Source organism: Phodopus roborovskii, unplaced genomic scaffold, assembly GCF_943737965.1.
Source record: "Phodopus roborovskii unplaced genomic scaffold, PHOROB, whole genome shotgun sequence".
In the NCBI taxonomy this organism is placed as follows: domain Eukaryota; kingdom Metazoa; phylum Chordata; class Mammalia; order Rodentia; family Cricetidae; genus Phodopus; species Phodopus roborovskii.
Window position 1 is genome coordinate 8,902,335 of NW_026126578.1, and position 25,899 is coordinate 8,928,233.

The window sequence follows — 25,899 nt, forward strand, 5'->3', positions numbered from 1 at the left end:
ATTGGCGTTCTTTTGTCCATCCTTTTATCTTAAGGTAATGGCTGTCTTTAAAGCTAAGGCCTTTTTTTTTAGACAGCAGAAGGATGGATTTCGTTTTTTAACCTATCAGCCAGTCAAGTGTCTTTTGATCAGAAGATTGAGACACACACACACACACACACACACACACACACACACACAAAATTTAAATTTGAAACAAGTTTCTTTTACATATCAATCCCAGTTCCCACACCCTCCTGTCCTCCCCTGTTCCCCCCACCAAACCCCATCCCATCTCCTTTCTGCTCCCCAGGGAGGGTGAGGCCTCCCATGGGCAGTCTTCAAAGTCTGTCATATCATTTGGAGCAGGGCCTAGGCCCTCCCCCATGTGGCTAGACTGAGGGAGTATCCCTCTATGTGGAATGGGCTCCCAAAGTCTATCTGTACACTAGGGATAAATACTGATCCACTACCAGAATTAGGGTCCAACAGTAGCTTTTCTATACCTCAGTAATAAATATGCTGAGACAGTAAACATGAAAATAGTGCCATTCACAATAGCTTTACCATTATCTAAGAATAAACCTAGGGGTAGGAGCATCTGCAGCGAAAACATTAAATATCAAAAGGGACAATTGAAGACACCAGAAGGTAGAAAGTCTACAATACTCCCGAGTTAATCAACTAATATTGTGAAAACATCTATATTATAAAAAATCTACAAATTCAAGCAATTCTAATAAAAATTTCACTGACATTCTCACAGAAAGTTAAAACTACCCTTAAATTAACACAAAGGAACAAACGGTTTGGAATGGCTGAAGTATTTCTAAGTCAAAAGAATAATGCATCAGAATAGTGAATTTTAAATTGTATTTCAGAACAATAACAATAAAAACAGCACAGTATGAGCACAAAAAATATACCCAGCTTAATGAAATAGAACAGACTATCCAAAAAAAAAATCTTAAAAGAAGAAACACAAATGGCTAATAAATACATGGAAAAACTTCCAATATACTTAACATTAGGAAATTGTTAACCAAAACCACATGGAAATTCCATGTCATTCAAATTATATTGGCAATGTTCAAATAAACAACAAATTCTGGGGAGGATGTAGAGAAATGGTGTCTCTGTGACACTCTTAGTGGGAATTTAAGTATTGCATTTGCTAAGAAACCAAGTATGAGCTTTCCTGAAAATGTTGGGTGTGGTGGCTCATGTCTGTACTCCTAGCACTCGGTTGGATAATGAAGAAAAGGGAGATTTCTGTGTGATCACAGCCAGCCTGAGCTACAGAGCAAGACCCCCTTCTCCTAAAAACACAACAAACTCCATAGAAACAGAACTACCAATGATTCAGCAGTTCTTCTGCAATCCTGAAGAGATCTGGTTAGCACACTACAAAGATGTCTGCATGTGCTTGATTGTCATAGCAGCAATGGAAAGTTTATGGAATCATCGTAGATATCTATCAGAAGATGAGTGGGTAAAGAAAGTGTGCTACAGAAAGTAAGATACACATGCCATTTGCAGAAGGAGAACTGGAGATCACAATGTTAAGTAAAGCAAACCAGGCATGTGCCAATGTTACATGTATTCTCACATATTCAGAATCTAGATTTAAAAACAAAGGTGCACGTGTAAGAAAGGAAAGCATAGCAAGAAGATAACCAATGTGTATATAAGAGAGAGTAATGGGGCTCTCATGATGGGTAAAGTATATGATACACAGACACACAAAAATTGCTGTAACGAAACCAATATCTTTGTACGATGTACAAAAGATCCAGCCCATTAGTTATATCTTGTACATGCTGTTAATTGAATATTAGTTACTCAAGAGCATCAAATCCTTCTGTTTTCCTACAACTTGTAGGAAATAGTCATGGCATCTTGCCTCACTGTAGCCTGGAACTGGACTGCACATAAATGTCCTTCAAGGGAGACTGGAAAGCTGTGGCTTATGACAGCGAGTATAAAAGAATAGGCTACTGACACAGTATGAATGGACCTCAGACACCTGCTGAAGGGTAACAAAGGCTTAGCAAGATGGACACCTACTCTGCCCTGGTCATGGACAGGCAAAAGCAACTTTGATGGTAGAAATTATAGTAATTTTCTTCTGTGAGCATTATTTATTGTCAACGGACAGAGAACTTTACAGCAAAGTGGGAAATGTCAAAGTTTGAGAAGTGGTTATATACCCTTCCTTCGTATAAAAATCCACCTGTATGCTTACATTTCTTTATTTGAAAATATGTGAACTGTGCGGCCAGAGAGATGGCTCAGCACTTAAGAGGACTCATTCTCTTACAGAGACCCCAGGTTCACTTCCCAGAATCCATATGGCAAATCACTGCCATCTGTAGTTATAACTCCTGGGGGCTCTGACTCCATGTGCTGGCATCCATAGGTAACAGGCTTGTACATGGTACACATATATACTTATAGGCAAAAACCACATAAAATAGAAACAAGTAAATCTTTGAAAATGTGATAAACTATGGGCATTGTAATCCTGTGTTTCCTCACATATGTAATTTTGGGAGCCATGGGAAATATACCACTAAAGACTTTTACAGAGGACTGAATGAGGTCAGAAGTTGCCATATGCAATGAAATGTTAATTATAGTATTCTCCTGAAATTTTCTATTTTCAGCAACGAACAATGAACTGTCTCCTGGGATTCTGTTGTTTTAGTTTTGAATCTTTTTCTCATATTTCTCTAATGAATGTCCTAGAGGTTTGTCCTTTTAGACCTTGTGTGACTTCCCATGATAGTAAACAATCCTGTAGCAATATATCATAAGGTCTATAAATGTAGTCTCATTCATGACTGCAGTTACATAATGGTCTTCCATAACTAGTTAGCAAGAAAATAGCTACTAGCCTCCATGAACAAGAGGATTTGACATTTATTGTCTTCTTTCCCTAAGTTTCTTTGAATGGATGTGCCACCAGATAGGTATGATGTTCATGTTAGTCTATGTCTTCAGGTCCAATATAATGTTAATATACTTTGTGGAATGAGTGTGCTATCATGTCCCAGAGAATTGGTGACAATTCCATAGAACAAACATTTATAAATCTCCTTATTTCTTAAAAACAAGTAGTCTTAATAATTTCCTGTCTTGAAATAGAAAGTGTATATTATTTGTTTTGTTGGTCAAAGACATATAGCTCTTAATTAAGGTTTTTTTTTTTTTTTGTGCCTAGGAGGAAGATTTTGATTTCTTGGAAGAAGGAAGATTTAACTAAAACATCTCTTTACTGGGAGCTGCTTCCAGGTAAGTGTGTGGCCACAGGGAGGATGTGCAATTTGAAACAGATTGCTCGTTAAGCTAGTACTGTGGTTCCTGCACAGTTAAAGCCGTAGATCTGGGCAGTCAAGAAATTAGTAGACTGAGCAGTGTTGGGTTTTCCACTTGGAGCACCAGCTTTCCTCAAATGCCCAGACTCTTCCCTATAGAGCAGATGCAGGCCATTCTGCCAGGCAGTGGCTTTAAGAATATTAACGTGCCTTCAGCTGTTGATTTGAACCACAGTAGCATCTTCTATTAACAATGTTCACAGGAAGGGAAGGACCATGAACAAATTGTGAAGGACAGCAGAATCAGAGACTTCCACTCTGCAAGGACAATAGAGAGCACAGGACACGAGTCACACATTATGGTTTTCTTCTTTGTGCCTGAACAAAACACCATTGACCTATTTTGCCATAATTACACATAGTTCCTCTTAATCTCATTGGATAGTTATGAGAATATTATGGTAGCAAGCATGTGTGCCCCTTCTGTTAAGTGGGAAATAACTCATTCTAAACAGACTTTGTTTAAAAATCAGCTTGGTATGGGATAGTTGGAGCATAGCTTTTTCCATAATATTTCCAGATGCTACAATCAGCACATACAAGCCATACAAGTCTGCAGTCTAGAAACAAGCATTGTTTTCTTGCAATGTTCTGTGATACTTGTATGTTTCATCTTCAAAAGAATGATTCTCAGTTTTTATTCTTTACCTGATGTGATATTATCCAAAGATAATATTTTTAAGGATATAAAATTCTAAAACTCAACATAAAACTGCACATTTGTGTTTTAGAAATGAGAAAATAAAATATTTCAAAATTAAAATATGACTCCTTAGAGTAACGAGGGCAAGCAAATTTTTTTTGAACATTTTAAAACTGAAAATACGTTCTTTCCTCATACAATACATCCAGACCACAGTTTCCCCTCCCTCAATTCCTCCAAGCTCTTGCCATCTCCACTCTCCACCAGAGCCACTCGTTTTCCATTTCCCTTCAGAAAAGATCATGTCTCCAAGAGACATCAACCAAATACAACAAAATAAGATACTATAAGACAAGACAAAAGCCCCCATAATGAAGCTGGGCATGGCAACCCAACAGGAGGAAAAGAGTCCCAAGAGCAGGCAAAGGAGTCAGAGATACATTGATCCCACTATTAGGAGTCCCACAAAAACACCAAGCTGATGGCCATAACATACACAGAGGACCTGGTGCAGATCCCTGCAGGCCCTATGCTTAGGGCAAACAACTTTTAAAAGCAGTGGCCACCAATTACATTATTTATTCTTTGGTGATAGCAGATTTGCTTAGCACATCAAAGAAGGAGTACGGATGGAGACAAAGAATGAGACAATGGTCCTGGCATTTGTGCTGGAGGGTTTCCATGTGGCTCAGCACCTGGGCAAGGTCCTGTTCTTGGTGCACCTGCTGGTGTATCTGGCCTCAGTCGCAGGAAACACACTCATCATTGCCATTACTTGGACTGATCCTCACCTGCAGACCCCTATGTACTTCTTCCTCAGAAGCTTCTCCTTCTGTGAGTGCTGTTTCATCTCTACTGTGATCCCCAAGCTGCTATCTATCTTTCTTTTTGGAGACAGAGCAATTCATTTCACTCCTTGTATCATGCAAGCGTTTTTCTTTTTGTTTCTTGGGTCAACGATTTTCTTCCACATGGCTGTGATGTCCTTGGATCGCTACCTGGCCATTTGCAAGCCTCTGCACTACCCAACCATCATGAACCCCAGGGTCTGTTTCCTTCTGGTTTTCTTCAGCTATGTGATTTCCTTCATCCTAATAACTGGTTTAATTCTGAAGCTTTCCTGGTTGTCTTTCTGTGGCTCCAATGTCATCCCCCATTTCTTCTGTGACCTTGGCTCCTTAATTCATCTCTCCTCCTCAGACACCCAGTCTCTTGAAAGAATGGCATTTGGCGCTGCATTGTTTGTCCTTTTCACATCTGTCATTACAGCTGTATTTGCATATAGCAACATACTAATCTCAATAATGCACCTTCCATGTGCCAAGGATAGACAGAAAGCTTTCTCCACCTGCTCATCCCACCTCATCGTCCTCTCTCTAATGTATGGTAGCTGTGTATTTATATATGTGAAACCAAAGCAAACAAGTAGGCTAGAATCCAACAGAGAGGCTGCTCTTGTGAACACGGTGGTGACACCACTTCTGAACCCTGTCATCTACACCCTGCGCAACAAGCAGGTCCACCAGGCTCTGAGGAATGCACTGTCCAGGGTGAACTTACAGAAATAGTACCACTTGCTTCAGAAGGTGAGTGTTCTTCATCATCTAACTGAAGCTCCCCCACAGTGAAAACCTTCTCTATAAAAATGCCTGTATGGTGTTCTAGTTTATGTTAATCTCATTAGATCTCTGCTGTCTTATCTTACAAAGCCCTTTACAGTTTGAAAGCAATATATATTTATATATATATATTCAGAACATTCTCCTGAAAATATCTTCCATCATTTCTACTCAGTGGCTTTATATTCATTCAGCCTAGATAGTGTTTACAGAGAATTCATATCTGTGAACCATATGTCTGCAGGCTCCATAGATTGTATGCAAATGTTATGTCACTTTACATATGGGTCTTGAATATCTATAGATTTTGCTACTCATGAAGTTCCTGTAAACAGTCCTAAAGGATGTTGACAGATTGGACTCACACTAAATATAAGTTACCAGTCAGTTTCAATATTTAATGTGTGTGATACATTATTTTGCTTGATTTTTCTGATATTTAAGGACAAATTTGTAAAATTTCTTCTTCACTACTTTATTTGCTAAGTTCAATTTATAAAACCTCAGAAACAAATTGGGTTTGAAACAAATCAATAGTAAACATATTATATTTCTCTCTTTGGATCCATTTATTTTAAAGACATAAATAGTTTAGTGTAGCTCTGGGTGCTTGATATGCATACTTTAAATTTATCATCATCCAGATGTGCTATAGATTATTAATATTTTGCTTTAATGGATTCTTGAAGCAAAATAATGCAAAACATCTTAGTATATGAATCCTTTTCCTTAGAATTTATATTGCAAAGCCCTGCAGAAGTTAGGTTGCTAAGAGATGGTCCTATACCAGTTTCTGTCTTCTCATGTAGGAGATATTTCTGCTAATACAATTTTGTGTCTGCCAGTGATGTTTTGGGTTAAGTCAAGTTCTGGCTGCCAATTCATAACAGATTAGTAGAGCTCACAATCATGAAAGTTTAGTACATATACAAACACATGACTTAGTAATAAAATGTATTAAGATAAAGTCAGTCATGGTTCTTTGATTTCCTGAAGAAGTGACTTGTAGTAAATCTAGGCTATGGTGTGTATTTGATATGTGTGTGTGTGTGTGTGTGTGTGTGTGTGTGTTATTTAAGTGTACATTTCCTTTTCTGGATATTTAAAATTAATTATTATTTATTTATTTAAGGCATATTAAATATTAATTACTTTAATGCATAATCTGATAAAAAAAGCTTTATACTTTTAAAGACAGTTGAGTTACAAAACTTTTTATATATGGAAAAGACTTGATTATAAAATGTCCTGAGACTTACATCTGCTAAGAGATCCATCTGTGTCTTTCCTGTCTACAAAAGACATTTCTGAATCAGCAGGAAAGAATTCTTAGGAGTCCTGACAGTGTGCACTGCCATCTGTAAATATCAGAAATCTGATGTACATTCTTACATTCTTACAATCCAGGTAGAGAGGGACCATGATACCCCACAGGAGAGTCAGTCATTCACTCAGGAACTTTGAACTCAGTTTTCTGTGTGCATTTGTTATTAAAAAGATGCTGTCTTTCACAGGGTACCTATCAGACACCTGCACTGGAATCTCTCTGGGGCATGGAAGTCACAATGAACAACACACTTCTTTATGGTGTTTTGGGAAATGCTGAATAGAATTCTGGCTGTTATTTCAGTGAGCAAAACGTGGTTCCCAGAGGATAGGCTTTCCATAAATTACCCTGAAAAAAAAGGATGAACTTTGAAAGTGATTAAATTTTGGGGTAACAAGATGGCTTAGTTGGTAGATATGCTTGCCGCCCGATTGCCATAGTTTGTCCTAAAACCATGTGGTGATGCCCTCTGACACCACACATGCATTGTGATATTTGTGACTCCCACTAAATAAATAAATGTAATAAAATAAAAAAATATTTTTTAAAAATTAAACTTTTAGGTATCTTATGAGATGCCTCAGTAGGTAAAGGCACTTGCCATCAAGATGGATGACCTGAGTTTGTTCCCTGGGACCCACATGGTGGAAGGAGAGAATTGATTCCTTCCTTCGGGTTGTCCTTCGACCTTGGCATACTCTTTGTGGCATGTGTGTATGTGTACCTCTCTCTGTCTCTGTCTCTCTCTCTCACACACACACAGAGGCATACACTAGTGAGTAAATAAATTGAAAAAACTAAACTTTTAGTTTTAGGATATTTATAGATTAGTGTTCATTCTTAACTAATACAAAGTGTCTCCATAATCTCTTGACCTAATTTTCTCCAAAAGTAACATTTGATATCTATCTAATATAATTATATATGTATGTATATTACATACATTGACACTGAAGAGGTCAAATTAAGGCCATTTCTATCATCACCATAGAGTCTCACAGAGCCATGCTCACTTTTTTCCTGACATAATTACTATTCAGGTCTCCATTTCAGAAGACTTTTATTTTACAAATATATTTACATATGCATATGTGTGTGTATATATGATTATGTATATGCTAAGAAGTATATGTGTATGTATGTAGTCATATAGGATGCAACCTTTGGAATTGTTTTTTTTTCTTTTTTCATAATTACCTGAAGATTCATTTAAGATATTGTATATATTATTAGATCATCCATTTTTATTGTTGAGTAATGTCTCATAGTATGCATATATGGCATTTTATGTATACATACATATACACATATGTGTACATATATCATATTTTATATGATGATCTACCTGTTGAAGGATATATTCCCTGTTTTCAATTTTCAGCTATCAACTTCTCTAAAGATTTGAGCACATGTTTACATATAATGTAAGTTTTTGTTTGTAATAAATGCACAAAATGGAATTGTTGGTTGTACTTTAGTTGTATATTGCACTTTTATGGTAAACTGAAATGCTGTATTCCAAAGTGGCATACTATTTTGCATTCTCAACAGCCATCAATGAATAACTCAGTTTCTTCTTTTGTATACTTGCTGACTTTTGGCATTACTGTCTTAAACTACTACCAGATGTTAAGATTCTATTTCTATTAAGAACTGGAATAAGGGTTTTCTGCCCTCCTAACCATCAGTGTTGAAAGGCAAGCGGTTTGGGGGCCTTCAGTTGCCCTCACTCACTTTTGCTACCATCCCTAGCTTTCAGTACCCCAGGTCACACAGGTAAGGGATCCCTGGACCCTCTGACTCCAGCATGAGCTTCTGCCTCCCTTCCAGCTCTTGACATAGACAGGTTGTTTATTCCCTTCCCCCACACCCCCATTCTCCATTTCCATAGACTCAGATCTATATTTGAAGCCCAAAGTGTGTCCACCAGCCACATTTGCCTGGTATCTTAGTGAAGGTTTCTATTGTTGTGATAAAACACCATGACCAAAAGCAACTTAGCGAGGGAAGCCCGCCCCCCTTTATGTTAAACTGGAGTTTTTACTCAACATATATAAGCAGGGTTTTTTTCCTTTTTATTAAAATAGTTTTTCCCTCATACAAAGCATCCTGATTATGCTTCCCTCTCCCTGAACTCCTCCCAGTTTCTCCAACCTCTCCTCCCATTCATGTCCATCTTCTCTTTTCCTCTCATTAGAAAACAAACAGGCTTCTAAGGGATAATAATAGAATAAAACATTACAAAATAAAGCAAGCACATCAGAATAGGAAAAAAATAAACAGAAGGAAAAGAGCCTAAGAAAAGTCACAAGAAACAGATATAAACACAGAGACTCACTCAGTCCTACACTCAGGACAACCATAAAAACACAAGACCAGAAGATCATTTATAGAGAGAGAGTATACATATACATACATTTTTATATATGTATATATATGTATGTATATATATATATATATATATATATAGAGAGAGAGAGAGAGAGAGAGAGAGTAAGAAAGAAAAAAGTAAAAGTAAAAATAAAAAATAAAAAAGAAGATAATAAAGGAAAACATTATGAGTCAAGGAACTCCAAAGATACCATTGAATTTGTTTTCTGTTGGCCATCTACTGCTGGACATGCAACCTTGCTTCCCCAGTGAGACTCCTGAGAAAACTAAAGTTTCACTTGCAAATGGTTATCAGTTGGAGGTAGGTTTGGGTTAGGGTTGGGGACATGTGTCTACTTCTTCTTTTAGATGTAGGACCCCAACTGATGCAGACTCATGCAGGCCCTGTGTATGTTGCCTCTGCCTTTATGAATTTAAACATGTGTCTGTCATACTGTGTCTACAGGCTTTATTATTTGGGGTCCTCCTGTGGTGATGTATTATTTATGATTTATTAAAGCTTGCCTGAGGATTCAGAAAGCAAAGTCAGTCACAAGTCCTAGAGGTCAGGCAATGATTATACACACCTTTAATCCCAGCAGCCATTGAGCCAGGCAGTGGTGGCACACACCTTTAATCCCAGGAGGCAGGCAGATGGAAGAGTGAAGAGTAACAGAGCTCACGCCTTTAATCCCAGCACTAGGGAGGAGGAGACAGGAGTGATATGGCTGGGAGGAGAGAGGAATATAAGCAAAAGCAGAGTCAGAGAGAATTAATCTTTAGCCACGTTGAGGAGAACATATCAGTCTGGGTGAATCTGAGGAGCAGTGAAGTTGGGAGCAGTTTGAGGATCGCCCCTTTGGTGTGACCTGAGGAAGAGGTAAGAGCTAGTGGCCAGCTACTTTGCTTCTCTGATCTTCAGCTTGAAGCTCGAACCCCAGTATCTTCCTCTGGGTCTCTTATTTGTCGTGTTACAGCCTCCATCCCCTCTGGCTCTTACCTGATTTCTGCCTCCTCTTCTCCAGGGTTCCCTGAGCACTGAGGAGAGGGATTTGATGGACACATCCCAGTTAGGGTTGAGTGTTCCAAGGTCTCTCACTCTCTGCATGTTGTCTGGCTGTGAGGCCCTGTATCTGATCCCATCTGCTACAGGAGGAAGCTTCTCTGATGATGGCTTGTGGTAATATTTTGTTTATGATCTAACAAATAAAGCTTGCCTGAGAATCAGAGCGCTGAGCTAGCCATAGAGGTCAGGCAGTGGTGGCACACACCTTTAATCCCAGCACTAGGGAGGTGGAGACAGGAGCGATATGGCTGGGCAGAGAGAGGAATATAAGGCAGGAGAGACAGGAGCTCATTGCAGTCTGAGGAGATGCAGTCTGCAGCAGTCAGTCTGAGGAAGCAGTCTGAGGACAGGATGGCCCCTTTGGTCTGAGCACTGGTAAAGGTAAGAACTCTCTAGTGCCTGCTCTGCTTCTCTGATCTGTCAGCTTTTACCCCTGATAGTTGATTCTGAGTTTTTATTATTAATACCAACTGTAATTCGTGCTACAATGGCTGGGCAAGACACTGATCTATGAGCTTTGCAGAATGTCATTAGAAGTCATTTTATTGCTACGCTCCTGTTTCTTTAGTAGAACAGTAGTATTTGGTTTTATCCTTAGTTTCCTGGGCTATCTAGTCTAACGCTGTCGGTCACCAAGCAGTGTCCAGTATGGATTCCATCTCATGGAGTGGGCCTTAAATCTAATCAGATACTGGTCCCACAATCTTTGTGCCACCACTGCACTGGTGTATCTTGTAGGCAGGACACCATTGTAGACAGGAGGGTTTGTAGCTGGGTTGGTGTTTATGTTTCTCCTTTGGTAACATGGAACCTTCTTCTGCTACCAAGGACACTAGCCAGTGGTGGTGAAGGTTCCAGGTAGACACCAGCTTGACTACTCTATGAATTGTGCAGGTGTTGTCTTCAGCAACAGGGCCTTGCTGTTGGTTTGTGCAGAGCAACCTACATATAGGCTTGACCAAAGCTTGTTTGGGGGTTTCCATGGAACCCCTTTGGCCAAAAACCCAATTAATTGTAACACTTTTCTGGTACTGAAGCTTCACTTGGTGATAAAGGATGTCCAGTTTGGCTCTGTATCCCCCATTATTTGGTAATTTTATTTATGCTGTCATTATATATATATATATATATATATATATATATGTATGTATGTATGTATGTATATGTATATGTATGTGTGTGTGTGTGTGTGTGTAATATAAATTACACATACACACCAAAGTTTCTACTGTGTTATGTTTCTATACTACCCCCCAAAAGGTCATTCATCTTTGCTGCCTCTCCCTGTATTCCTTCAATCACCCCCTTCCCTCCCCTTCTTCACCCTTCTGTTCTGGTCCCCAACCACCAATCAATCCATATCTATTCTATTTCCCTTTCTTAGGGAGATCTATCTGTACTCTGCTAGTTCCTTACTCTACCTAACCTCTGTGGTTCTACGTATTGTAGCTTGGTTATCGTTGACTTAACAGCTAATATTCACATGTAAATGGATACATGTAATATTTTTCTCTCTCTGGTTCTGGTTTACCTCATCTGGATGATTTTTCTAGTTCTATCCATTTATCTGTGAATTTCATGATTCATGGACGAGTAAATATTCCATTGTGTGACTGTGCCACATTTTCTTTATCCATTAATCTGTTGAGGGACATTTAGATTGTTTCCTATTTCTTGCTATTCTGAATAAGGTAGCATTGATCATGGTCGAGCACCTGTCACTGTGGTAGGATGAAACATCCTTTGGGTATGTGCCCAAGAGTGGTTTAACTTGATCTTGAGGTAGTTCAGTTCTCATCATTACATAGTGGCCCTTCAAGTTAGCAGTTCCAGCAGCAATGGATGAGTGTTCCTCTTACTCCCCATCCTTGCCAGCACTTGTTTTTACTGATTTTTAGCAATTCTGATGGGTATAAAATGAAATCTCAAAGTAATTTTCATATGCATTTCCATGATTACTGAGGCTATTGGACAATTCTTTAAATGCTTCTCAGCTATCTGAGTTTACTTTTTTGAGAATTCTGATTAGATCTGTACTAGTTTTAATTTGGTTGTTTTATTAATATCTAGTTTTTGAGTTCTTTACATATTTTGGATATTAGTCCCATATTATATGCATACCTGGTAAAAATTCTATAAGCTGCCCCTTTGTCTGAATGGTGGTGCCTTTTGTCTTGCAGAAGCTCCTTAGTTTCATGAGGTCCCATTTTTTAATTGTTGTTCTTGGTGCCTGTGCTAATGGTGTTTGGTCCAGTAGTTCAAGGCTTTCTCTTCTATCCGATTCAGTGTATCTGGCTTATGTTGAAGTGTTTGATACATTTGGAGTAGAGTTTTGTGAAGGGTGATAAGTATGGCTCTATTTGAATTCTTCTCCCTGCAGCTATCCAGTTTGACCAGCACCATTTGTTAAAGATGCTTTCTTTTTCATATGTATTCTGGCTTATTTATCTGTCTGTTTTTGTGCCAATACTAGCACTGCAGTATTATTTGGGATGACGATACCTCTAGCAGTTCTTTTATTATTCAGGATTGTTTTAGCTGTCCTGGGCTTTTAATTTTCCATATGAAGCTGAAAATGTCTTATCAAGATCTGTGAAGAATTGTATTGGGATTTTGATGGGGTTGCAATGAATTTGTAGATTGATTTTGGTAGCATGGCCATTTATACTATACTAATCCTACTGACCCACGAACATGGGAGATCTTTCCATCTAATTTATTTTATCACTGTCTTAAAGATTTTATCATACAAGTCTTTCACCTGCTTGGTTAGAGTTACCCCAAGATATTTTTATATATTTGAGGCTATTGTGAAAGGTGCTGTTCCCCTAATTTCTTTCTTAGTCTTCTTGTCATTTGAGTCTAGGAAGGCTACTGATTTTTGTATCCAGCACTTGCTGAAGGTGTTGATCAGCTGTAGAAGTTCTCTGGTTGGATTTTTAGGGTAACTTATGCATACTATCATATTATCTGCAAATACAGATACTTTGATATTTTTCTTTCTAACTTGTATCTCCTTGGTCCTCTTCAGGTGTCATATTGCTCTAGCTGAGATTTCAAGATATGGAGAGAGTGGAAAACTGCAAGCCTCAGTGCTTACTTACTGGGTCAAGGTTCCCTGAAAATGTTTGGTGAGGAATGACTCTTAACCAGGCTGTGATGAAAGGGCCTCAGCAAGACTGAGAGGCTGAGACAAGTTTATTGCAAGCACTCAGACTTTTTTGTCTCCTTATCAGAAACAGTGTAAATGGTGGCTGCCAGGAACAATACATTAGTAGTTGCCAAGATATAATGACATTTACAAGCTATACAGGGTACATATGATTAATTGTCCTGTGAAGCTTCTATATGCTACCTTGACTTCTAGGGAACACAGAGGGACACAGAGCTAGCTACCCGAATGCTTCACTGCCTGAGGTAGTGCCTCACTTATAAGGAATTGAAAACCACACAGTATCCCAGGAGCCATGGAATCTAATCTGAAAAACCTATGACACATACTTCTCAGGGCAGCATGAGCAGGCCAACTCCAAGATTCCCTACAGAAAACCTTGACTTGCTATGGGCTTGTTATAAACCACCTTTATTATATTAAGGTATGTCCCTTCTATCCCTAATCTCTCCAGAATTTTTATCATAAAGGGGTATTGGATTTTTGCCAAAAGGACTTTTCTGCATGTAATGAGGTGATTATGTGTTTTTTCTCTTTCAGTTTGTTTATATGGTGGATTACATTTACCAAGGTATGTATGTTGAACCATCCCTGCATTTCTGGGATGAAGATTATGTGATCATGGTGGTTGATCTCCTTGATGTATTCTTGGATTTCGTTTGCTAAGTATTTTATTCAGAATGTTTACATCTAAATTCATAAAGGAGATTCATCTGTAATTCTCTTTCTTTGTTGGGTCATTATGTGGTCTGGGTATCAGGGAAACTGTGGCCTCACAAAACAAAATGGACAATGTTCCTTCTATTTCTGTTTTGTGTTATAAGTTGAGACATATTGGTGTTAACTCTTCTTTGAGTCTGGTAGAATTCTGTGCTAAAACCATGTGGCCCTGAGATCTTTTTGGTTGACAGTCTTTTAGTTACTGCTTCTATTTCTCTATGGGTCTGTTTAAATTGCTTATCTGGTCTTGATTTAATGTTGGTATGTTGTATGCATTGACAATACTATCCATTTCTTTTGGATTTTCCAATTTAATGGAGCGCAGTCTTGTAGAGAGTCTCTTTATTAGTCTCTGGATTTCTTTGGTTCTATCTGAAGAAATGTTGTTATTTCGTCCTTTTTATCTGTAACTTCACTAATTTGATTCTTCTCTGTCCATCTTTTAGTTAAATTAACTGAGCGTTTATTGATTTTTCTCAAAGAACCAACTTTTTGTTTCATTGATTGTGTGTGTGTGTGTGTGTATGTGTGTGTGTGGTATGAAATATCTATAATTTTTTATGTAGACAGTTGGTGCTATGAACTTTACTCTTAAAATTGCCTTCATTATGCCTCATTAAGTTTGGGTATGTTGTGTTTTTATTTTCATTCAATTCTAGAATGTCCTTATTTTTTCTTAATTTCTGTCTTGACCAGTTTTTCATTTAATAGCAAATTGTTCAAATTCCATGAGTTTGTAAGCTTTCCATTATTTCTGTTGTTGATAGCCCTCTTTAGTCCACAATGGTCTGACAGGATTCAGGATGCTATTTCAATTTTCTTGTGTTTGTTGAGACTTGTTTTGTGTCTGAGCATGTAGTCAGTTTTAGAGAAAGTCCCATAAGCTGTTGAGAAGAAGCTTTTTTGTTGTTCTTGTTTGGGGGAGATGTTATATAAGTATGTTATATCACTTTTGTTCATATCAGTTAGCTGCAGGGTTTCTCCATTTATTTTTTGTCTAAATGACCTGTCTACTGGTATGAGGGGAGTTTTGAAGACACCACTACCAGTGTGTATGAGGGTCATTATGTGATTTAAGCTGTAGCAGCGTTTCTTTTATGAATTTGGATGCCCCTGTGTTTGGTGCATAGGTGTTAACAACTTCAATGTTCTCATGGTGGATTTTTGTTTTGGTGAGAATATAGTGTCCCTTCCTGCCTTTTCTGATTAGCGGTAGTTTAAAGTCTACTTTTTAGATATTAAAATAGCTACACAGGCTTGCTTCTTATTTCCACTTGCTTGAGATATCTTTTTCCATCTTTTAATTGTAAAGTGATGTTTATCCTTGATATTGAGGTGTGTTTCTTGGACGCAGGAGGATGGATCCTGTTTTTGCATTCTGTTAGACTGTAATTTTCATTTCTATGTTTCTTTTAGTCTGGATTTTTTTGTGACTCTTTTTAATCTGTTAAATTCTACTTTCATGTTTTGAAATGCTGCTTATGTTTGTGTTTTTGTGCTGAGATCTATACATCTGGAGTTAGGATGTTACAAGTGGTTTTGCTTGTTTGTTTGGTTGTTTGGTTTTGGTTTTTTGAGACAGGGTTTCTCTGTACTGCTTTGGAGGCTGTCCTGGAGCTAGCTCTGTAGACCAGACTGGTCTCTAACTCACAGAGATTTGCCTGCTTCTGCCTCCTGAGTGCTGGGAGTGCATGCACCACCAATACCCGGCTTCAAGTGTTTCTTAGTGTACATATCTGGTGTCTGCTTGTTGGGTGGGTATTCCATTCTTTGCTCTCTGTTGCCCACTCTGGTTCCTCACCAATGTGGTGGCTCTGGAGTCTCTGGTAGAGAACAGTTCTGGGGTTGGGGGAGAATCACACACACACACACACACACACACACACACACACACACACACACACACACAACAAAAACAAAAGCCAAACAAACAAACAGCAACAACAAAAAACAGAATTGCACTAGAAGGAATGGCTGAAAGGGACAGTGGTGGATAATTAGGAGGAATATGGATCCTGAGTCTGTCCCAAGAGGCCAAGTCCTGTGGATGGAGGTGAATATGAAGAGAGATTCAGGAGAGTAAGAGGCAACATGTTTAAGAATTACCTATAAAGTAGTTCTTTCTAGGAGATGGGTGGGATCTGAGGGAGAGGAAGGAGAATGCAGGTAGCTTACCTCGATCCAGCCAGTTTTGATGGTTGTGGGTCCCTGGTAGAAAGCTGTTCTGTGGGCTGGCTGAAAGTCACTAAGGAAAGGAGACAGGCTATCATGATATCATGAGAGGCTGAAATTGTTTGTGTTGAAGAAATGGGCATTCTTGGTAAGCCTCAAGGGGCCCAGTCATGAGTGGATGGAGGTAGACTGGGAGGAGGTGCAACCTCTTTCTCATATCTTCTGCTTGACAGCTGTAATTAGTTTCCTTGAGCAGCTTGGTCAAGTATTTTAGAATACTTTTCCCCTCATAGTGTGACAGTCCCGACTAGGCAGCTAGTAGGGCTCCAACAATTCTTGAAGGGAAGGAATGGTTTGAATCTTCCAGCCTTGTGTGTTGGATGGAGAGTCCTTTGTGAGGTTTATGCTGAGTTAACTATTGAGTCCTGAAAGGAGGGAGAGGGGTTAGGAGGAGGTTATAGTCCCTAGCAAGCAGCCACGGGGCTGCCAGGATGGGTGGGGGCTTTGAGAGGAGAAGGCTAACCTACTGCAGTGTCACTTTCAACATAATCCAGAGGACTGGCTTGTGGGTCACAAACTGCTCTAGCTTGGGTTTGTGCTTGGCTTGAATTATCCTCCTCTCTCTCTCTCTGTTTAAATGTAGCTCCCTTGGATATAGCAATCACATTTTTACTTCCAGGTTCAAGACATGCATTCTATTTCTGCTGTTGTTTGGATTGATGAAGAGAGATCTGATGTTTTGCCTTCATAAGGAAGTTGGCATTTTTCACTCATAGCTGTTAATATTGGGTTGTTTGCTTTGTGTTTTTGGAATGTACACTATATGGTACAGAATGTTTCTTCTACATGTCTCTTAAGTTTGAATGTTCCCTTCTTTCTATGATTCTGAAGTGTTCCTTTCCATGAACAGATACTAGGCATGTGCAGCTTTCCCACATCATGACACCACATTGCCACATAAAAGTCCATACTCAAGAACCACACAACTGAGTTCAAAATATTGCAAATGATCATACACTGTTTTCAGTAAGTCCATATTTTGTGTTGTCTATATGTGTTACATGTAGCCTGCTGGCCATGGGTTGAATACGCCTGCAAGCTTTAAACATTTGTATCAGTACTTTCTTCTCTATGTGAATTCATAAGTTTCACATTTTTATCATGAACCAGCATTCTTGGATGTTCTGGTAATGCTTTAATTATTTTATCCATATTGATGTGTAAACATAAATTTTCATGAATCTTGTCCTCCATCCTTGATGCTTTTTATTCCCTTTGGTCTTCAGGGATGCTTTCCACAGTGTTTACTTGATTCGCAGAAGTTTCACTTTCGACACATCAATTTGGCTTTTCTTTTCAAGATCTCAAAATTCATGGTGAACTCAGGTTAATTTTATCCAGAATGTTTTTCCATTTTGTTGCAGGGTCCCAACAGGTGTCCCTTGGGGTTGGAGGAGAGTAGGGTCAGCACGGGCACCAATGATACAGGCATCGGGCACCAATGATACAGGCATCGGGCACAAGTTAAAACAACAAGCTCAATTTTTCCAGGAATGGGTGAGCATTATATACTCCCCAACCCTGCCCCGGGAGAGGAGACCTACTGAGCTGGCATCTGCTGAGGTGACATGGTCACTGTCCATAGGCCCACATCATCTCTCATCTGCTATTATAAGGCCCTCTGGCAGACCCAGCGGGGCTGTCAGGACCGCTCATGCTCCGGCTGTCACTCAGGCCCATTGAGGCTTAGTTATCCCTCACCATTTCATTGATTTTTTTTTTCCTGTGTGTTTCTGACTTTCTACTCTGGGCCCTGGCTTGGATTCTTCTGAACATTTGTATCTTCTTTCAGGCCTTGTCGTTCATAACAGAAAATGTCTCTCAGTGCCTTTGAGTTTAGCAGGTGTGAAGGTGGGATTTTGGGATGTGACATGCTGCCTGCTTTCTCAGGTTCCATAAATTTCTTCACTGAGACATACGCATCTTTGACTTTTTGAGGGGGCAGTCTTCTGTGCCCTTGAAGGCTCAGGCCCAATACCACTCAACAGGAGAAAATAAATGGCTGGATAAACATCGTAATGATATTGAATAATCCACACATGATATTGAAATACACTTAAAACCAATACAACCCATCAACATGCCATCAGTGACAAGAAATGCAAATAGTACTGCAGAACGGAGTTAAATGTTCTATTAACTTTGATTAAGCGTGGAACCAGTAAGAAAGGAGGAAGGTAAGTGAGGAGCAGGTTAGGCGGATGAAAGAAGTGGGAAGGAGAAGAATATCGAGGCAGGAAAGAATAAATAGTAAGAGATTAAAAAAAATTCCCAATACTGAAAAAGTTAAAAGGCAAGAGGGAGAGCTAAAAGTTAAAAACGGTGGTAAAGCAAAATAAAAACATTACTAAATATAGGGGCGAAGAAACACAGGAAGCAAACTTGAAAGAAAAACTTGAGAAAATGAAGGAATATTGAATTCGATCAGGAGCAGGAGCGGAGAGTGGACCCCAAGGAACCCAGAGAGCCCTGACAGCCCCACCTCCTAGTCAGTGGGCATCACACTGGAGGAGCCACAGTGGTCACAGCAGGCCCCAAACACCACCACTCCAAGGTCAGCGGCGCGGGTAGTGGCGGCCCGAGTGGCCTCACATCGGCAGTTTTGGGAAGGTTTTGGGAACAGTAAAATGGTTCAATGTAAGGAGCAAATACGGTTTCATCAACAGCAATGACACCAAGGAAGACGCATTTGTACACCAGACTGCCATAAAGAAGAACCCCAGGAAGTACCTGCGCAGTGTAGGAGATGGAGAGACTGTGGGGTTTGATGTAGAGGGTGCGGAGGCAGCAAAAGTTACAGGCCCCCTGGTGGAGTTCCGGTTCAGGGCAGTAAATAGGCAGCAGATTGTAACCATTACAGACGCTCTCCACGTCGTAGGGCTCCTCCACACGATTGCCAGCAAAACTCCCAGAACAGCAGAATAGTGAGAGTGGGGAAAAGAACGAGGGATCAGAAAGCGCTCCTGAAGGCCAAGCCCAACAAGCTGGCTCTAAGGTCCCCACCTTCGTGTGGGCGTGGACTCTGTATTCCAACCCTCCCGTGCAATGAGAAGTGATGGAGGGTGCTGACAACCAGGGTGCAGGAGAGCAAGGACCAGTGAGACAGAATATGTATCGGGGTTACAGACCACAATCCCGCGGGGCCCTCCTCGCCAAAGACAGCCTAGAGAGGATGGCAATGAAGAGGACAAAGAAAATCAAGGACATGAGACCCAGGGTCTGCAGCAACCTCAACGTCAGTATTGCTGCAACTTTAATTACTGACACAGATGCCCAGAGAACTAAACCACAAGATGGCAAAGAGACAAAAGCTAATCCACTAGCTGTGAATTCGTCTGCTTCCGAGGCTGAGCAGGGCAGGGCCGAGTAAATGTCCGCTTACCGTCTCTACCATCATCCGGGTTGGTCATCCAACAAGAAGAAATGAAAACGAAATTCTAGCAATAAGAAATGAACAAAGATTGAAGCTGAAGACCTTGCTTTTTGCCCGTTGGCCGGATACACTAGAACTATCAGTATTATCTGTGCAGCATGGGGTGTTTATTATTTTTACTTAAAGATGTCTCTTTTTGGTAATGACAAACATGTTTTTGTTTTTAAAGGTCTGGTTTTTCTCAATACACATTTAATGGTTTTAAAATTGTTTCATATGTGGTCAAGTTGAGATTTTTAAGAACTTCATTTTTAATTTGTAATAAAACTTTACAACTTGATTTTAAAACAAGTCAACAAACTGCAAGCACTGTTACTAAAAGTCTTAAATAATAAAAAAAGGAAGGAATATTGACCAATAGTGGAACTAATCCATAAAAAGAATTAGATGGACATATGAAGAAGAATAAAAAAATTAAAAAAATTAGAAAATAATGTAAAAATCCTGCTACACGCGTACTTTTTAAAAGTGGGACTCGCTGTGGAGAGAAATTAAAAAAAAAAAAAACAAAAAACTATGAGGTCTTGGAGAATCGCTGTGTCCTCAAAACTTGAAGACTGCTTTAGGTGTGAGGAGAGTGCGAATCCTATAAGGGTGTGTGTGTAAGTGCCTATGCTCCTGCCCATGATGTCCTGTAAACTGTAGGCAGACTGGCAGATTTACTCCTTTGTGTACTAGCGACCTCTACTGGCCACATTTAGCTTTGCGCCTGTGATGTGGCGTTTTCTCACAGATCCACCCCCTGGAGTAATTAGTGTCTTGGGTGTGTGGGACTCAAACAGGACTTTGCGGTGATTAACTTGTCTTTGTACTTGCAGGGAGGCCACTATGCTGGAGGGGTGCAACTGTAAATATCAAGTGCATCGTAGAACTTCATAGTTCTTAGGTTCTCCGGTTTGATCCAGCTATTGGTCTCAGCTCAGAGCTACCAAACTGCAAGGTTTTGTCCCTTGATGAGATCTATTCAGGATCGCTGAGGCTGAAGCGACTGACCTTAAGAACTTCCCAGCGGGAGTTTGCACCCTTTGTCTCAACATCTGACCCTTCCACCCTCAAGACTTGATCTATGAGCCTTCCCTTTCCCAGAGAAAGTGACTGGCCACACTGGCCACACTGAGCCCGGTTCCTTGATCTCAGGTCCCCAGGACACTCTAACTAGATTCTTTCTCAAGATGGCACCTGATCACTGCTACTTGAATCACAGAGCCAAATAAAATTGGCTTTTCTTCTACCACTAACCTGTCTGTCGGAGGAATCCTGTCTTATCAAAAGCCACAGCAGATTCAACTCTTACAGGTTTGTTCTGAGACTTGATTACCCATCTTTCATCTAGCTTACGTTTTAAGGAAATTCTGTTTCTTCTTGCCTGCCAGAGGCTTTAATGAGGCCATGTTCCCATCGCTTATCCATGTCACCATCTGCTTTCCATCATAACCTGGTGTCCTTTAACTTTCTTGTGCATTTCCAATCCTCTTCCCCTATTTCTCTCTCTGCGATATGATCTATTTTTTCTTATTACAACTTCCTATCTTACTGGCTAATGCAGTAACAACGTCAGCTATTTTACCCAGAGTCCTTTGTTTTTCATATATAATAGTCATATATGTGCATAGGCACAGTAGTATACTTTGATGCATGTATGTTTTGTGTTGATCAATGGAGGGTAATTATTATGTCCATCACTTCAGCTATTTGTTTTTTTTTTGTTGTTGTTGTTTCTTTCTGTGAAATACTCAAAGTTCTAAATTTTAGCTATATTTTACCTATATCTAGATGTAAATTGGTAACATACCATAACAAAAAGACTGTGCAATGGCATGAGCACAGCTTGGAAGAGAGACCCGTTTCATAGCTGGGCCCTCATACATAGAGGTTCTTCCCTCCCCTCTGTAGAAGTTCATTGAGCAGACTTCGGCATCTACAAGTACACTGTCCTTCCACACGACTGAAAACTGTATTTTTTCCTAGTTTCCCTGGATGCAGACATCACCAACTCCCAACATCATTTAAAGAAAACTTAGCATTGGAAATTGTTGCCATAGCTTGATACAATGCACTTTTAGCTACTTTGGAAAACCAATATATTTTCATAGACTGTAGCCATCCTGCTATGCCACTTGAACTCTGGGTCACATCATTCTATCTACTGTGTGCATTGTACCAGTCAGTCAGCCTCTCTCCACCCTCCTGCTACTTCCAGCTTCTGCAAATTATGTTTTTTTATATTGTTATTTTTCATTATTTGTGAGAATTTTATACATGTGCACATGAAATATGTGCCCACTCTTACCCACTCCATATTTCCCTCCCCTGTCTTTCCCCATCCTCCCAACACATCCCCTGTAACTTTGTGTCCTCCTCCTCACCTTCTTTTCTTTTTCCTTTTCCACTTCCCCCTTCTCATAACCTGAGTCCAGCTAGTGTTGTCCAAATGTGCATGAGTGCGGGGCCATCACGGGAAAGCTACCAGTGAGAGCACTCTCAGAATAGCATGGTCCCACTTCCGCCAGCTATCAACTGCCAGCAGCTTTCCGCGGTGGGCATGGCCTGGAGAGGACCCTCTCCCACTCATGTCAGACTTGTGGCTCGCTTGTGCAGGTGACCATGGCTGCTGTGTGTTCACGACTGTAAGAACCATGCCATGTGCAGAGGATAGCGTTTCCCAGTGGCCCACACCCTATCATCCTGCTCTGACATTCAGCCTCCTCTTCAGTGTTCCCAGAGTCCTGGGTCAGATACAGTATTCCCGTGAATCACCACAAGTTATGCTTGTGCTCTCTAATACCGTGGTATTTTCAATTCCATATTATGGCTTTGGTCATGTGATATTTTTATCTTTATGTTCCTCAATTATTTCACTTAATGTGCTTTCCAGGTTCAACCATATCTAGATCACAGTGCATTCTGAATGCCTGACTGTAACTCCATTATGTACATATACCACATTTTCTTTGTTCGTTTTCCTGGTGGATATATGGTGGTTGTGCATTTTGGTGCTGGATAAAATATGAGAATGCAGATATCTCAACATGCTGACTTTATTTTCTATGGAAATACAGCAGCCAGTGTAATTCCTCTTCAATCAATTGATGTTTCTTTAGATGGACACATGCCTTTTAGTTTTATGAGGCCCCGTTTGTCAATTGTTGATCCTAGTTCCTGGGGGAAAAGGAAAGAGTCCTTTCTTACATATGTATCATGTAGGGCACTGCCTATATTTTCTTCTGGAATTTCAAGTGTTTCATATCGAGATCTTTGGTCAATTTATTTCTTGTGCAAGATGATAGATTCAGGTCAAAAGCTTCTTCTGCATCTATTGAAATAATCTTTCGACTTTTGTCCATTTATATAATTTATTATATTTATTAACTTATGTTGAACCAACCCTACATTTTTAGTACAAAACCTACCAAAAAGTTCTGGATATGTGCCTACATTCAGCTTGCAAGTATTTTATTGAGCATTTTTACACGTACACTGAACAAAAATATTGGCCTGTAGTTTTCTCTCTTTGTGGCGTCCCTGGGAGAGTAGACTTTGGGGTTTTCTATGCTCAGAATATTCCACTCACTGAGTCAATCAGCTTCCTGCTCCTTCTGCCAAGATGTAGCCATCACCATGTATGCCTGTATGCAGCCATGTTCCTGGTCACGATGACAATGGACTGAACCTCTGAAACTGTAAACTACCATCTTAATTAAACTTAGATGTGTTCTTTATGAGTGTCATGTTGTCTTTTCATAGCAATAAAAGGCAAACTAAGACACTTACTGCAACTGAGCTGGGTTTTTATCTGTATCTTTAAGTCTCATAATGTGCTTTTTATGACATTGAGTGTACTAGAGTTTCGTGCACCTATGTTTAGGATTGCAATGTCTTCTTGGTTAATTCCTTGATTAAAGTGCCCTTTATTTCTTCTGAATAGTTTTGTTTTGAACTCTATTTTAACAGATGCTAGAATATCTCCAAATATCTCCAAATGCTCACTTCCAGATCCTTTTTTTTTTTTTTTTTTTTTTTTTTTTGCTGTCAACTTAAAGTGGATCCTATCATTAATCCCATTTTCTTGTTATCAACTTAAAGTGGAGCCTATCATTAAAAATAAGAGGTTTTTTGTAGACAAACAGAAAGAAGGGTTTTTCTTTCTTGAGCTAATGTGTGTCTTGATGGGCAAGCTAAGTTTATTAACATTTAAAGTTATTGAAGGTTATGTGATGATTGCATTATTGTTTGACTCCCCTTCATGATTGTAGGAATTGTGGCTTCACTTCTTTGCTCTGTGTAGTGTCTTGGCTATGCTTATCCCTCTCTTTAGTCTGAAGTGTTGCCTCTAATATTCTCTGTAGGGCTGATATGATGAAAATGCATTCTTTTGGCCTGTTTGTACCTTGGAAATGCTTTCTTTCTTATTCAACTGGTAGATAGTTTTGCTGGATACAATAATCTATGTTGGCATGTATGATTCTTTTTGAACTTAAAGTATATTCAAGGCTCTTCTGGATTTTAAAATTTCCATGGAGAAATCAGCTGTTATTCGGTTTTATATTTATGTGGCTTGGAGTTTTTCTCGGCATTTTTCATTAGCCTCTCTTGGATTTGTATCTTTAATGTTTCAATTACAATATGCAATGAGGAGTTTCTTTTTTAGGTCTATTTGGTTCCGTGTGCTTCTTTTATTTTATGGCTGTGTTTTTCCTTTATTTGGGGAATGTTGACAATTCGGTCTGTGATTTGGCCTGGGATTCTTCGCATTCATCCATGTTTATAATTCAAAGACATGATATTTTCATGGTGTCACACAGTTCTTGTGTATTCTTGTCATATTCTTTGCTTGAGTTGTCCAGTTCTTCTGTTTTACTTTTGAGTCATGATATTTTATCACCTGCTTATCCAGCCCATCTCTAGGGCTTTCCCCCACGGGTTTTAATTTGGATTGTTACGTTTTTTTAATTCAATCTTAATTTCAGCTTGAATCCCCTTCAATATTTTAATCTCTTTACTGAGTTCAACTTCTGAATCCTGTATTGTCTTCATCATCTCATCTAGCAGCATAGTAATGATTCCTTGTGAATCACTCTGACATTTATTGTTTAGTCTCTCTAATGTGGTTGCACTGATTTTTGTGTGTCTTCGTTAAAGCCCTTGAATTCTTTGATGGATTTATAATTGTTCTTTTAAACTCTGCCATAGGGCTCATCTAGGACATTCTTATTAGAGAGCATTCTGATAGAGGTGGTGGGTTTGAGGTGGGACACACTGTCTTGTCCTATCATTTGTGTGTGTGTGTGTGTGTGTGTGTGTGTGTGTGTATGTGTTTGTGATGTGACCTGGGCATGTGAACTTATTTCATTGGACATGTGTCTGAGGTAAAAATCTAGACTACCTCAGGTTGGACAGGAGCCACATGACTGGATTTAGGCCATGTTCAATTACTATAGAAGCTGCTAGATTGGGTCTAGGCTGCTGTTATGGAGATGTAAGATGCATAGTTTAGGATCAGGAGAGGTCATCTGGCAGAACTGGTGTGTGAGCTGAATTTGTAGAGGTGGGCCTAGGATTGTGGAGATGGCAGGGGCAGACTTGGTTCCAAGAGGACCCACCAGGCAAAGCAGTACGGGTTTTGTGTGTTCAGAGATAGGTCTGGAAGCATGAACATGGTGTGGGCAGGCTTAATTTTGAGGGGACCCACAAGACCAAGCTAGAGCAGGAACTGTGCAGCTGGAGTTTGTAATTTGGGCTGTGCCTGTGAGTTTGGGTGAAGTGTGAATTGTGATTTTCAAGGCCAATCATGAGCCTAAAGTAATTTCATAAAATGTTATTTGTGGTTGTATAATCATTTCGTTCAGCTAAAAGGAAAGATCTGGGCAAGGTGCCCCATTTCGGCTATCACTGGACTCAGGTGTCTAAAGCATAAGGCACATGAAAGTCCAAACCTACCACATAGTGAGAGCTGATTTCAAA

The 25,899-nt window shown here is 39.6% G+C and overlaps 1 protein-coding gene and 1 pseudogene across 1 annotated transcript; both read left to right on the plus strand.

Moving 5' to 3' along the window:
• Positions 1–1,183: 1,183 nt before the first annotated feature.
• Positions 1,184–5,567, plus strand: LOC127236099 (olfactory receptor 6C75). Its single transcript, XM_051203536.1, has 2 exons — positions 1,184–1,471; positions 4,608–5,567. Exons 1-2 carry the CDS (start codon positions 1,184–1,186, stop codon positions 5,565–5,567), a joined length of 1,248 nt encoding a protein of 415 aa, XP_051059493.1.
• A 12,357-nt stretch (positions 5,568–17,924) lies between these two features.
• Positions 17,925–19,875, plus strand: LOC127236100 (Y-box-binding protein 1-like; annotated as a pseudogene).
• The last annotated feature ends 6,024 nt before the right edge of the window (positions 19,876–25,899 follow it).